The 14,801-nt window shown below is 53.8% G+C and overlaps 4 protein-coding genes across 4 annotated transcripts; 2 read left to right on the top strand and 2 right to left on the bottom strand.

Moving 5' to 3' along the window:
• Positions 1–1,125: 1,125 nt before the first annotated feature.
• Positions 1,126–3,308, top strand: EsH8_III_000556 (3'-5' exonuclease family protein; the record flags this gene model as incomplete). The annotated part of the gene is made up of 4 exons (XM_083262281.1): positions 1,126–1,284; positions 1,360–1,417; positions 1,534–2,240; positions 2,379–3,308. 4 exons carry the CDS (start codon positions 1,126–1,128, stop codon positions 3,306–3,308), a joined length of 1,854 nt encoding a protein of 617 aa, XP_083122768.1.
• A 1,553-nt stretch (positions 3,309–4,861) lies between these two features.
• EsH8_III_000557 (WD40-repeat-containing domain protein) lies at positions 4,862–6,459 on the bottom strand (the record flags this gene model as incomplete). Its single annotated transcript, XM_083262282.1, has 6 exons — positions 4,862–5,036; positions 5,105–5,590; positions 5,646–6,161; positions 6,211–6,262; positions 6,319–6,372; positions 6,426–6,459. The coding sequence occupies 6 exons, from the start codon at positions 6,457–6,459 to the stop codon at positions 4,862–4,864; spliced, it is 1,317 nt and encodes a 438-aa protein (XP_083122769.1).
• A 956-nt stretch (positions 6,460–7,415) lies between these two features.
• EsH8_III_000558 (XRN 5'-3' exonuclease N-terminus-domain-containing protein) lies at positions 7,416–11,905 on the top strand (the record flags this gene model as incomplete). Its single annotated transcript, XM_083262283.1, has 6 exons — positions 7,416–7,420; positions 7,486–7,579; positions 7,640–9,233; positions 9,282–11,426; positions 11,479–11,796; positions 11,871–11,905. The coding sequence occupies 6 exons, from the start codon at positions 7,416–7,418 to the stop codon at positions 11,903–11,905; spliced, it is 4,191 nt and encodes a 1,396-aa protein (XP_083122770.1).
• A 263-nt stretch (positions 11,906–12,168) lies between these two features.
• EsH8_III_000559 (signal peptidase complex subunit SPC3) lies at positions 12,169–12,934 on the bottom strand (the record flags this gene model as incomplete). Its single annotated transcript, XM_083262284.1, has 2 exons — positions 12,169–12,400; positions 12,483–12,934. The coding sequence occupies 2 exons, from the start codon at positions 12,932–12,934 to the stop codon at positions 12,169–12,171; spliced, it is 684 nt and encodes a 227-aa protein (XP_083122771.1).
• Positions 12,935–14,801: the final 1,867 nt, after the last annotated feature.

Below are 14,801 nucleotides of genomic sequence, written 5' to 3' on the forward strand. Positions count from 1 at the left end.
GCAAGAAGTGTGCTGAATGCCTGCGGTTTGCTTTGCCTGTGAATATTAAAAGCGGCCTCCATCAATTCGTACCTGGAGCCCCGAGTTGCCCGTCCCACCTCATTGTGCATGAAGCCCTGTTTGCTGGACAGAGTCTCATGAGAGTGAGAGTGAAAGCGACAGATGTGAGATTCGGAGCCAAACATGAACAGCAAGCAACTGACTGACTGTCCTGCCTACACCCTCTCCGGCTTTAGTGGTTGATGCAAATACCTCATGTACCCAACCTTTAACTCCACGTCGCCTTACTCTGTTACCGGGGCCTCCACAAGTCGTATCAAAATTGCAAGCCCGGGTAAGGCGTGTGTGCATGTACGTATGTAGGTAGGTAGGCAGGTACCTTAGCTTCACCGGCGCTGAGCTTCCCGGCTGCCTTGCTGGACCGTGGTCTTGCCGCACCTCGGGCGACGCAGAAAATCAACTGCACCGACCAAACAGATGGCAATTGGATCTGTCCAAGGCAGGCATGCAGAAGCAATTTCAGGATCGGCTGGGCTGGGTGTGCGAGTCGAGCTGCGGCGCAAGGAAGGCAGGTCGGTCAGAGGTACCTCAAAGTAGGGACCAACTCCCAAAAAAAGATCCCAGGTACCTTACGCAGGTTAGGTACCTTACGGAGCACTTTCCCAAGTCCCACGCCAACACCAATTTTCTTCTCCTGCGTCTGCGTTGACTTCCCTCCTGTCTTCCCATCACCTTTCCCTCTTTTCGGTTCTTCCTCCTCACCCCTACCGAACCTCCCACCTCCCCTCCCCCGAGCTGCGAGGACAAAAGGCATTTCGACACGAGGACTGGTCAATTTCGTCCTCGTTACCTTTCCCCCCTTGCCTGCCTGTTGCCGCATCTCCCGTTTCGGTCTTTGCTGTGCAGTTTACTTTGCTCGGCACCTCTCCTGAAGCTTGCCGGGAACCACTTCCGTCCCCTCCCCCGAGCATCCGTCGTTTGTTCGAGTCGTAACGCTGCTGCAACCTCTTGCCTGCGGTATACAGCTGTTCGAAGCATCGATCCGTCCTCAACCACGCATCGATTTTGCCATTATCCTTATTGTGCAGCTTTTCGCCGTCAGCCTCCTGTCGCCATCCTGCCAAAATGTCTGGTTCCCAAGCTGGTAACCAGCTCAACATCGATCGCTATGTCGTGATCCACGTCGCAACCACCTGCGACGAGCATGGTGTCTACGTCACCAAGGATTCTGCCGAGGTCATTGAGCTTGGCTGGATTCTGCTTGACGCGAAGTCTCTTGAGGAGGTGAGCTGGCCTGTCCTCGCCGTCACGGCCATCCCTCGCCGCCGTACAGTCGGAGCTGACCGAGCTTGCTTCTAGATCACCCGCGAGAGCGTTCTTGTCAAACCCATCAACACTCCGATCACACCCTTGTGCAGTAAGTAGTCGCACGAGGCTTGAGACCTTCCCCTTTTCTCGTCACGCCACACCATACTTGCACCGGGTTCGGTGACGACGAGGTGAAAATTTCCTAGCTGACCTCGAGATTTTTAGCGAGCTTGACGACCCTGACCTGGGAACATGTGCGCAACGCCGGAACCTTCCGCGATGCCATCAACCGATTCGACACGTTTGCCAACGAGCACTTGACCTCGCAAAATCTCGATTTCGTCTTCGTCACCCTCGATGCCTGGGATCTTCGTGTTCAACTGCCCCGAGAAGCCCGAGACAAGGCCGTCGTTCTGCCCCCATACCTCCAGCACTCTCGTACCTTCGATTTGCGGACCGAGTACCAGCGATGGCAGCAGCACCACCCCGAATCGTTGCCTTTTGGGCCCTCGATGCTGTCCAATATCTGTGCCGCTTTGGAGGTGGAGCCGGTCCAGTCCAGTGCTCCAATCAAGCACAACCTGCCTTTCCACCTCCAGGCGCTGGCTCCTGCTTCCCCTCGTCGTGCCATGGAGGAGGCAGTCACCCTTGCCCGCGTTCTCCGGGGCCTGATTCGCAAGTCGCAGCCCTCTCATGAGCACCCCGACGTCCTGACCCGGCCGATGGATGCACGCGCCGATGTGCGCGCTTTCTTGTCCGAGCGCAGCAAGGTCCTCCACATGTCTGGCCTGCCTCACGACACCACTCAATCGGAGCTTGAGAGCTGGTTCACCCAGTTCGGTGGTCGCCCCATCGCGTTCTGGACCCTCCGAACCCCCGAGCAGCACAAGCCCACCGGCAGTGGGTTTGCTGTCTTTTCTTCCCACGAGGAGGTGAGTTATCTGATCCCATTTGCGCGCATTACGAATAGCTCGTATACGCCAGGATGCATCCACTGTTGCCGGCTTGGTTTTGATGTGGAACTGTGCGAGAGGACAATCTTTTGAATGCAGCGCTAACCCGTCATTCAGGCCGCAGAGAGTCTATGCATGAACGGTCGTGCTCTTAATGAGAAGGCGATCGAAGTTTCTCCGTCGTCCAGCCGTGTCCTGGATCGCGCTGCCGAGATTCTCACCCCGTTCCCGCCCAGCAAGAACCGCCCTCGCCCCGGCGACTGGACTTGCCCTTCATGTGGCTTCTCAAACTTCCAGCGACGAACTGCTTGCTTCCGCTGCTCGTTCCCGGCTGTGAGCGCCGGCCCTACCGGCGACATGGGCTACGGCTACGGATACGGACCCCCAGCCATGATGCCCCCCCCTCAGCACCACCACGGACACATGGGTCACGGTGGTGGTCGCATGGGCGGCAGCGGCGTCGTGCCTTTCCGCGCTGGTGACTGGAAGTGTGGCAATGAGGTCTGCGGTTACCACAACTTTGCTAAGAACGTATGCTGTCTGCGATGCGGCGCCAGCCGTGCTGGTGCCGCTGTCGTCGCCGACTCTGGTGGCTACCCTTCCCCCATGGATCCCCCCTCCAACTACAGCATGAGCCAGGGCTCCATGAGCGGCACCCCTGGACCTGGCCCCTTCGCCTCTGCCGGCGGTGGCTTTGCATCTGGCGGCGGATACGGTGGTCAGCACTTCGGTGGGCCCCCCAGCACCTACGCTCTTCCCTCGGGCATTGGTGGCGGAGCCGCTCCTTACCCCTCTTCCCTCAACACTCACTTTGGTCCGGCCCCCGGATCTCACTCCGCCGGCCCCTTTGACAGCCGCGCCGCCGAGGCCGCTTTCCAGTCGGCGTCCAACGGCCCTGCGTCTGCCGGCCCCTCGAATAACTTCTACTCGCAAAACGAGAACGATCCTTTTGCGTTCCTCTCCAGTGGCATCGGAGGTCTTTCCGTCAGCGGCGGAGATGCCCGACAGAACGGGGGAGCTGCGCCGCCAAGCAAGTCCCCTGCTTAAATGACGACCTGGGTTAAAAAAACATGGGAATCTAGGCGGACTACATCAGCTTCCTTGGATCGTTTTCAGCATGTCACTTATTTCTGCGGGACGAACTTCGGAAACAAGACGAACATAGAGCATTGACCTTTGGCAATTACCTTCTGGACTTACGCTTGCTTTCAACGGAAGGGGGTGGGCATAGGTTTTGGAAGATAACTTGGACGGGGGTTGGTTGTCGGTATACCAAGGGTTGCGGGTAAAAAGTTTGCGAGGCTGGAAAGACAAAAAGAGTGTTACACTACCGGAACGGACGGACACCGCTGTTGGAATTGCTTTCTCCTGACAAGCGTCAGTATAAAAGGGCTGGCTAGTTACGGATTGTTGATTACGGCCTACCTTGCCTTGGTTGGACGTTGCGGTTGCGGTACGGTCGGATTTTGGGCGGTCCAAAGGGGAGTGCATAGCGAAGGGAGTGTAACGGGTATACCTGGCCTTCATTGTGTGTGAGAGATGTCGTGTCGATTTTCAATATTTCTTTTTCCCTCTCAGTTGTTGTGTCTCTTTTCGTCGAATTATCCCCTTTCCCCATTCCGTCTGGCCTTCTTGTCTTCAACATTACAAAAATCCCCCCATCCTTGTTCATCTCCCCTTCAAATTGGCTTGGCATGTAAACCCCCCCTTCTCTATCGACACATTGGTTTCTATACGGCTGGATGGGCGGCAGCGTTGTGGGAGTCGGGGAGTGAACAGGATCCAGGGCAGGCTGGCTGGCTTTGGTTTGATAATCTTTCATCCTCTTGAATGCTATTTCGTGCTTTTTTTCTCATCTACCACATACTTTGCCCCATCTGACCTTTCGATTGATGAGAGGGTGATGAGAGGCGAGCTCCTTCATGAACGTAACAGTCTTGTGAATTAGGGACATGTGCGGAACCCACCCATCCCTACCATTGCGGCCGCTCTTCGCGCGTCACAGTTTTGCCCAGAACTGACATGTCCATATTTTTTTTTTACCATGCCTGAAAGGTTTTGCATTGGCATTTGGTCTCGGGGCATTCAATGTGAGCAGACCGTGTGCAAAAGTCCCAACATATCAAGCTGTGGTTCTAGGAAGAAAAGGGAAGAAAAAGGGGGCGGCGGACTGGACCTCGGCACGATGGCGGCATCATCGTTTGATTTAAACTGCCGTGTCTTCTTGCTTGAACTGCCTCCATGCCCTCATAAACACCCATCCTGCCAGCGCGACTGAGGAGATGACTAGTATCATTCAAAGTGAAGGTTCGGCATTTACCTTTGTTCCCTCCCGTCCTAACCTGGCGGGAGACAATACATAAAGACAAGGCCAATTGTGTGATGATTGGTAAACGGAAAGAGGCAGCATGTTGGGAATCTGAAATTATCTCACTAATGTCCATAGACGCCAAAAGCAAAAAAAGGAAGAAAAAAAAAAAAGGTAAAGCAATCCTCCAAGTCAATCAGCTTTTGATCCCCCTTCCCCGATCTCTGGTATCAGCCAAATAGCTAGCTAGCTTGTAACTCTACTCTTAAGTATTCTAGAGACTCCACCTTGCCTATCGGTCGATCTCGTCGAGCGGCAGGTCGCCGTCATCCTTGCCGACGATGGAGTCCGCAACCTTCCAAATCTGGAGCAGGTTGTCCTCGGCGGCGCTGCACACGAGCCAGGGTTCGTTGGGGTTCCAGCTGAAGTCTGCAAGATGGTTGGTGTGTCCACCGTGCATGAATAGCCTGTGTCTGTTGTCAGCGACCAAACAATTCTTTGTCGTGAGTGAGCAATAACCAAGAGGGAAACGTACAGCTCTGGGGGACCATCCTCCTGGTCATCGGGCATCTGCTCCTCTCCAACACGAGAGAGATCCCAGAAGATGACTCTTCTGTCGTAGGAGCCGCTTCCAAGGATGCCGGCCTCTTGCGGGTGCCACGAAAGAGATGTGACTGCGTCGTTGTGTCCTTCCAGCGTGTGGACCTTCTCCTTAACGTTTCGAAGATCCCAGATACCGAGGGTCTTATCCGCTGACGCTGTTGCGACGAGCACTTCCGACGTGGGGTTGAAAGCAAGAGCGTTGATGGCATCCAGGTGGCCGCGCTTAGCAACCACTGCAGCGCGATTCGTCTCGGGCTGGCGCACGTCAATGATTTGCATGGTCAAATCATCCGAGACGGTTCCGATGAAGCTCTTGGCGATCGGGTGGTATTGGACATCATTAACGATCTGGGTGTGGTGTGTGTACTTTCGGGAGGGTTTGAGCGTGTGGCTTCCACTCTGGAGAGTCTTCAGGTCCCTGTAGAAAAGTCGCATTAGTCCTATACGTGATTGCAAAGAATGGCCAGACGAACCATAGGCACACGGTGGTATCTTCGCTGCCAGAAGCAAGGCAGCCCTGCTCGTGGGGGTTCCAGCTCAGGCCAAACCCCTCCTGCTTATGGCCAATAAGCTCGACCTGGGCGTTGACCTTGCCAGTGGGTTGCAAACTGTGCTTTGTGCGGTCGAAGACAAGAACTTTACCATCGACACAGAGGGTTGCAATGATGTCCGGATTCTGAGGCTGATAGCGCGCCTTGTTGATCTCACCAGGGTGGTCAATCTTTTGCACAATGCTGAACTCGACGGCGGCTGCCTCGCCATTCGCCGACTTGCCGTACCCTCCAATCTCTCCAGTCTCTTCATTGTACTCGTTGGGATTCGGAGTGACAGACTTGGGGATCTTGACTTCGGCAATCTGCACGTGGTTGGGGAGACCCTCAGAGGTGTGTGTGCCGAGGAGTAATCTGTGGATTCTGTAGTTTTTGTCTTCGGGCTCCTTAACGTCGGGAAACCATTGGGTGGTCAGGGTGGGCCATTCGAGAGCCGTGCTATTGTTGTGTCAGTCGTGTTCGGACGAGATGCGGCTGCTGTCCGTACCTGAGGATCATGTCGTAGAGGAAGGGGCTGTTCTTCTTCCACGTCTTGTACTCTAACATCACCTTAGTCAATAGGAAAGGAAGAAGTTGAGCACTGGTGATAACCTACCCTCGTTGATGAGACGCTGTTCCTGGTCCTCATCCTCCTCCTGGACCATGTCAACTGGCGAAGGAGTTAGTCCGTGGTGCGCCCTGAATTTCGATTGCGAAGCTTACCGTCGACATCGTCGACAACCTGAGCAGGCGCCATTGCGTATTTATATCACGATCAATTCGATTAAAGGGTTTGTGTGGTTGTCGAGTGTTGGTAGCTGGGGAGGACGATGCTGTTCTGTAGCGCAACGTAACGATTGGAAGGTTCTTCTTGCCGGCGCAAACGATGGTGGAGGTGGACGCGAGGTGGAGGTTGCGAAAGACGACGCGCAGCAGCGCGTAGATTGAAATTTAGTTGCCGCAGCACGAAGCACCTACGCTGTAATTAGGCCCGGGGCAGGCAAGGCTGGGTAACGCCTGCCACGCTAGCACGGAACCGGAATGGGCTGGGCCGAAGCAGATAACTGCAACAAAAGCACCAGCCCCAAGTACACCCAGCGCACAGCTCTCCTTCTTTGGCGGGGAACCTCTCTGTGGCGCAGGCGTCTGTGGACCCTTTAGAGTCATACCGGAGACACTGATGAGTGACGGCCAGGCCTCTGTGGCCACTAGCGCTCCAGGATTCTCCGGCCTGGCCCCGCCACCGCCCGACAGCCCGAGCTGGACGCGGAAGTTCCTGCATCATCCCAATATCCATTGCGCCCATATCAACTAGGCGTCTGTCAGGCCAGGTCCATCTGTCCAGCTTCACCTGCGCAACCCCAACTTTCCACCTCAACCTTACGCCCTCACACAGCTCGACAGCCGAGTTCCCTGTTCACCTGGCAGAATCGCAGACAAGTCTGGTTATTTGAATAGCCAGCTGTTGAATATTCTTTCACTTGTTCACTGTTCTTTTCTTTTCCCACGTCGCAACTAGCTTGCGACTGATTCACCCGGACTCCTGTGTCAGGACTTTCCTCGTGTTTGGAGAGAAAAACCCAACTGGTCGCTTGCAGCGCTGAGACGGATAGAGACAGAGCGATTGTCTCTTTGAATCAATACAACATATCAAACCCCTATTTACTTCATCTTTAGCTGCGCTTAGCTTAAGCGCGCCAACATCGCCAAACCATGGGGTTCGTCGAGCTTCAATCCCCTTCTTGGCGACTGAGCCCACCCTTGCTAATGCCACCATCTGCAGTGTCCCCAAGTTCTTCAGATGGCTCTCGGAGCGGTATCCAGCCATCTCCCAGCTCATTGCTGAAAATCGAATTCCCGAGTTCGACTGTCTTTATGTTCGCTCCCCCCCGTCGCCATGCCTTGCTTCAAATACAATAGCTAACAATGATGGGTAGCTGGACATGAACGGCATCATTCACAACTGCACGCACAAAGATACGGGCGAGGACACTACGTTTCGACTCAGTGAAGAGGAGATGTTCATCCGCATCTTCAATTACATTGAGCATTTGTTTGGGAAGATCAAGCCGAAGCAGCTGTTCTTCATGGCCATTGACGGTGTTGCACCACGAGCCAAGATGAACCAGCAGCGAGCTAGACGTTTCCGAACAGCCTTGGATACCGAAAAGGCCCGCGACAAGGCTATCAGCGAGGGCGTGGAGATGCCAAAGGAGCCCCCCTTCGACAGCAACTGCATCACTCCCGGCACCGAGTTCATGGCAAAACTGACGCAACAACTCAAGTACTTCGTCAACAAGAAGGTGTCCGAGGACGCCGATTGGCAGGGCTGTGAGATCGTTTTGTCTGGTCATGAAGTCCCTGGCGAGGGCGAGCATAAGATCATGGAGTACATCAGGAACGCCAAGGCCCAGCCTGACTATGACCCCAATGTCCGACACTGCTTGTACGGCCTTGATGCCGATCTCATCATGCTTGGCCTGCTCAGCCACGATCCTCACTTCTGCCTTCTCCGAGAGGAAGTCACTTTCGGCCGTGCCAACAAGGCCAAAACCAAAGAACTGGAGCACCAAAACTTCTATTTGATGCATCTCTGCATAGTCCGAGAGTATCTGGAGCTGGAATTCCAGGAACTCCAGGAGCCTGGCCGGCTGAGCTTTCCATTCGACTTGGAACGAGTAATTGACGACTTTATTCTCATGGCATTCTTTGTTGGAAACGATTTCCTCCCCAACCTTCCTCGTCTGCACATCAACGAAGGTGCGCTTGCTGCCATGTTCCGCATCTACAAATCCGTTCTTCCCCAGGGCGATGGCTACATCAATGAAGGCGGTGTCATCAAACTGGATCGCCTCGCCAGGCTGTTGAATGAGCTCGCCAAGGACGAAACGAACCAGTTCGAGAATGATGTTAGCGACGAGAAATGGTTCCAGTCCAAAAGGCTTGCCGAACCTAACGGCGCCAACAACAAGAAACCAAAGGGCAAGGGGCTTGTTCTGACCTCTTCCCAGAGAGATTTGTGGAAGCAACAGATCCGCCCCTACGTGAACACGCCCTCGTCTGAGCCGCTCGACTTGGGAACCAGTCTTAACGCCGCTGATCGAAAGTTCGTTCAAGATCTTGCCGACACCCTCCACATTGAGTGGAGTACCAAAGAGGACGACGATGGCCATCGCCATCTGCTCTTGTCGTTCCCCAAGGGTGCTGAAACCGTTAATGACGAAGAAGAGGAGGGAACTCTCGCGCTCTACCGAGTCATGCGCAATTACGACAAGGCTACTGTTATCGATCTCACCGCAGAAGACGCTCAGCGCCACTACAAGGAACTCTACGACCAAAAGTACCAGGGTTGGAAGACCAAGTACTACCTGCAGAAGTTCCCTGAATGGGCGCCTGAGGAATACGACACTGAGCTGACGAAGCTTTGCGAAAACTATGTCCAAGGTCTCCAATGGGTGTTGTACTACTACTACCAAGGAATCGCCTCTTGGCCGTGGTTTTACCAATACCATTACTCTCCTTTGACATCAGGTAAGTCTAACTAAGCACTACAGGAGATTGCGCTAACCCCATTTGCAGATGTCGTCAAAGGTCTTGGAGCGGATCTCAACTTCAAGTTGGGCCAGCCTTTCAGACCCTTTGAGCAGCTCATGGGCGTGTTGCCCGACCGAAGCAAGTCTATTGTTCCGGAAGTCTACTGGGACTTGATGACAAACCCTCAATCACCAATCTATGACTTCTATCCCAGAGACTTCGAGCTTGACATGAACGGAAAGAAGATGGAATGGGAAGCCGTTGTGAAGATTCCTTTCATCGACGAGAAACGCCTTCTCAGTGCGATGGAGCCCAAAAACAAGCTCCTCAGCAAGGATCAAAAGTCCAGAAACGGATTTGGGGTTGCTCTTAAGTTCACCTACAACCCCGAGATTGCGATCACCTACCCCTCATCTTTGGTGGGCGTCTTCCCCGATATCACGCCTTGCCATTGCGTGGAGAACATTTTCGAGCTTCCAAACACTGAGGGCCTCGACTTCCGCAAGGGCCTTGTTGATGGTGCCAAGATCAACATCGAGGCACTTGCAGGATTCCCAACACTGCATACCTTGCCATACACAGCGACGCTTGTCGAGAACTTTGGTGTTAACGTCTTCCAAGCCGACAGCAAGAACCCCAGCATGATTGTTACCCTTACAGACTCGGAAATGAGAACAAGAGCTGAATCGGCCAGGGAGAAGCTCGGAAAGCGATGCTTTGTTGGGTATCCTTTCTTGCAAGAAGCCAAAATCGTCAAGGTCTCTGATGAGCTTTTTGACTATGAGCTCGATACGAACGGTTCAGTCATTCAGAAGCACCACGGTCCCAGGGACATGGACTTCTTTTCGAAGGAGTCTCACTACATCGAAAACTGGCACGCTAAGCGTCTCGGTATCACCATTGGCTCTGTGGAGTCACTGGTTCAGGTACACATGCTGAAGGGCTTGATTAAGACGGAGGAGGGTGCCTTAACTAAGGAATACGAATTGAACACCAGCATGAGGAGTGTTTATGCTTCTCAAACCATTGTCGACGAGGTCGTCAACGAGGACGAGCGATTCATCGAGAAGGCTGCTGTTCCCATCGAGGAAGAGTACCCTATCGGGACACAGGCGTTCTTCTTGGGCGAATACAACTACGGCCGAGCCCTAGAGGTTACTGGCCATGCCGGCAACAAGGCCAACATCCGAGTACTCGTTCTGAAGAACAAGGAGCCTGACTTCGCGAAGCCCATCATTCAGGACATGAAGCGCCAGAACCGATACACACCGTCTTATGCCGTTGCAAAGATGCTTAACCTCCACCCCTTGATTCTGAGCAAGATCCTGTCGTCTTACCAAATCAATACTGTGGGTGGTCTTAGAGTCAACCTGGGTCTCAACCTGAAGTTCGATGCCAAGAAACAGAAAGTCCTTGGATACTCTCAGAAGTCCGATTCTGGTTGGGAATTCAGCAATGCTGCCATCGAGCTCTTGGCAAGGTACATTGCTGCTTTCCCTGATTTCTTTGCTGCTATTCAGCAGAATCCTCAGGCGAGCGATGTCAACGACACTGATCTCTGGAAAGACCCCAAGGTGGCTGCTCCGCGAGTGAAGGAGATTGGAGCATGGCTGAAGGCCGCTCAGACTAGCAAGTTTGAAAGAGTCCCCTTGGAGGCCGAGCAGCTTGACTCGGTCGTCGTCATGAAGCTTGCCGAGGCGGGTGCGCAAGTATTCCTCCAATCCCATGACGTGGATGTCAAGAATATGAAGGGGGTTCCGCGCTCGGCTATTATGAAGCCCAGCGATGCTGAGCTTTTCTTGCGCAACCAAAAGTTCGCTCTTGGCGACCGTGTCAGCTTCTTGTCTTCTTCTGGCAAGGTGCCTCTCGGAAGCCGAGGAACAGTGGTAGGTCTCAGCCGGACCGCCAACAACCTCCTCCTCGATGTCGTTTGGGATCTCACCTTCATGAGCGGCACGACCCTGGGTGAAAGAGCCCCGCCTTTCCGCGGTATGACTGTTGCATCCTCCTCAGTGCTCAACACTACGCACAAGCAGGTTGTATCTGGCTCAAAGGCCGGAATGCAGCGACGACCAGTGCCGGATGCGACATCAGTCACGACGGTGGCAACGGGTGTTCCCCAGTATAAGGATGCTTCGGCTCCCGGCCCACTCAGGGGCACTTGGCGTGGTGCTATCAATGGCAGCCAGGGTCAGTCTGGCCGCGGCCGCGGCCGTGGAGGTGCACCTAACTTGTTGCACAGCACTCTTGTCTATCGTCCCCAACAGAATGGCACAGACCAAGGTCATGAAGCCAACGGACAAGGCCAGCGTGGTGGAGGAAACCCGAGGGGCAGAGGGCGTGGTCGCGGTGGACCTATCCAGCATCCCGGATACTCGGGGCTTCATGAGGTGCCAGCCCAACCGCCGATGTACGGGAACGTCCCGCCTCCGGCCAACCTTGACGGCCGCGGTAGAGGACGTGGACGTGGGCGAGGTGGACGGGGTAGAGGCGCCCCTCGCGGCCGTGGAGGAAACGGCGTGGCGAACGGAGCGCCTGCCGACGCGAACCAGTCTTAGACGTGCGTCTTTTGCTTATCATGTCTCTTTTGGTTTAGCGAATACCCCCTTGACGAAGTGATGAGGTTTCTGATAGACGGTTTCGGTTTCCAAAAGATGGGTCACGATTAGGTATGGGGTTTCGGGGAAATGAGGGGACAAATGATGGCATGGCAATGAGGCATTGTTGGTCAACTCCTGGATCTGGAGGTGTGCTGTCTAGAGTAAATGGATCAAAGATCAACGTCAAGTAGCACTAGAGACAATACTCAGAGCAATCTCGCCCCATTGTGTTTGATATACCGTGCCACTTTCGATCATCCGTTATTGGGGATTAGTTGTGCCCAGCATAGTATTCAGCTACTCCAGAGGTTCATCTATTATACATCATCTTCTCATGGCTTCTTCTCCTTAACCTTGAGAGCGGGAAGTTTGAAGACTTTGCTAACACCGCCCTTAAGCGCCTTCCAGCCGCCAAAGTCTTGGTTCTGGTTCCATGTCAAGATTCCCACCCACGGTTGGACATTGTAGTGCAGTTTCAGCACGACCTTATCGGCTTCGGCAATCTTGCTCGAGGGGTGGGTGATTTGGTACTTGGGCTTCTGGTTCTTAATCTTGAGCTTGCCACTGTACAATTGTTAGCTTTTGGAACCTCCTTCCACGATACGCCAAACACAGAATCCGGTGCTTCCTGGTGGGACAATCTTACCGGTTGGGGTCGATGCTCTTGCCCTCAGCGCTCTTCTTGAGCTTGCGCAGGGCGGCGGGGCCGATGTTGCTGAGGTGGTCGGCGCTGGGGGCCGTGATGATCTGGTCCCAGATGACAGCCTGGTTCGTGGCGTTGACGCCCGCGGCCTTGTTCTTCTGGGAGTTATCGGGCCATTCTGCCGTCACGTAGACAAACACCTGCTTCGTGTTCCAGGTGAAGAGATCCGAGAGGTCGGCGTCGAGCGAGAACTTGATGATGGCGTACTCTTCCTTCTTGGAGGAGTAGTAGTGGGGTCGCCCCTTGACGACCTGGACGTTTGTTGTCTTGAGCGAGCCAACGAGGGGAGCTCGGGGGGTGATGAAGTCGGAGAGAGCGACGAAGGCGGCGACGAAGAAGGCCACGGTCGTGAAGAAGCCGAAGGTATTTTGGGCGCGGGTCAGGGTGTTGTACATGTTGGCAACGACGTCCCGTGGACTAGACCAGCCGCCTGGGGAGGCGAGATGGTACGTTTGGGGAGGAGGTTAGGGGTGCTTGTCGGCAGTTGGATTGCCGGAAATGTTGCACACGAGGGTCAAAGGACTCGAAGCTTTATGTTCGTGATGCGACGTGGGAGGCCACGTTTTGGGGAACAAGCTTCAGCCTTGCGGAGATGGAGATGTGGCTTCGGCGCTTGCGCTTTGCGCTATTGGTCGCAGCTTGGGGTCAAGGTCCCTGGAGGAATTTACTTGGGTACCTCAGCTAGAAGTACACTAGGAGCCGAACCGGTGGTGTGGAGTGTGGGGCCGTCAACTGCTTCTGCAGTGGATCCCTGTCGGGCCGGGCAAGTTCGACGATGGATCGGAGGCTAGTATTTACATGTTATCTTGGGATACGATTACATTTATGGTGGTTCTTCATCATTGATATCCCTCACTTCCGCTTCAGAATTGAGAGAACCCAGATCACAACATTAGAAGACGTGAAGTGAAGGGGGTAGCACTTCTTAGGCCTCAATATCGATCCCAAGACTTATAAACGCGAGGCGATGTTTCGCAAACTGTCTAATGCAGATAGGACATCCTGTGTTTTTTTAGTAGTCCATAGACTATACTTGACATTAAACGAGACTTAGGTAGAAGTTTTGTGGCAAGATCAGTTCAGAAGTCTGAATTTAGAGTTGTAATGCAGGAGCCGGCCGGCTTCGGTAGAGCGAGCAATAGGCGGTAGATAGAGCCTGTAGACCAGGCCGTCGGGTGCTGACCAAATCAAAGGGATAAAACGAATATAAAAAGGAAAAGAAAATGTGTGCGACTGACTAGTAAGCGCTGTTGCTGCATATCAAGGCTGTCGGGCCTACATGTCTAGAATGCCATCAGGACGATATAGTACTTTAGGGGGCACGGGCGAGAAGAGACCCGGTCCTCTTCTTTGGTAACATTGCGTCCGGAAATCAGGTTACAAAGGATGGTGTGAAGCGCGACAGATATAGCCAGGAGCTTGGTGGCATCTTGTCCTTTGAGATGAAGGCGGCCGGCCCTAATGAACAACTTCCCGAGCATCGTTATTCGTCGCATCTGCGACTATGCCGACACACACAATAACAAACAGTGGCAACCGTACGCAGCAGCCACAGCCGCAGCATGTGCTAAGGAACTTCTGTGTATTATTCCACCGTAACCAGTCGAACAAAATACCCTAGCACCCTGTAAGCATATGAAACCCAACAACGGGCTGTTATCTAACGTCAATAAAGCAACCCGGAAACCCCATTTCGTAGTCCCATTCGACCGAAATAAGAACTTTGTCGACCGTGGAGCAATATCGCAATTACTTATTGAGAAAATCCTTCCAAGTACTAATCAGGACGACTGTCAAAGGACGGCTGTCTACGGTCTCGGTGGCATCCGCAAGACCCAGGTCGCGATCGAAGCCGCATACCATGTCCGTGACGCAGAAGCAGAGTGCTCTGTCTTCTGGGTACCGGCCGTAAACCCGACTACGTTTGAAAACGCATATCGAGAGATCGGCCGAACACTTGAAATCCAAGGTATCGACGAGGACAAGGCTGACGTTAAGTCATTGGTCAAGACTGCTCTAACCCGCGAAGAGACATGCAGTTGGCTTCTCCTCATCGACAATGCCGATGATGTTAAGCTGCTTTTTGGCGATTCAAACGGCTCTCCTATATTCAATTATCTTCCCTTCAGTCGTCAGGACTCTATTCTCGTGACTACACGCAACCGCGGAGTATCAGATCTACTGGATATTTCAGCGAGCGGACGCTTTTGCTGTGGGTGAGATGAGCATGCCCGAAGCCCAGGAAATGCTTCAGGGAAGCCT

This window comes from Colletotrichum jinshuiense, chromosome 3 (genome assembly GCF_051148585.1).
Source record: "Colletotrichum jinshuiense chromosome 3, complete sequence".
Taxonomy (NCBI): domain Eukaryota; kingdom Fungi; phylum Ascomycota; class Sordariomycetes; order Glomerellales; family Glomerellaceae; genus Colletotrichum; species Colletotrichum jinshuiense.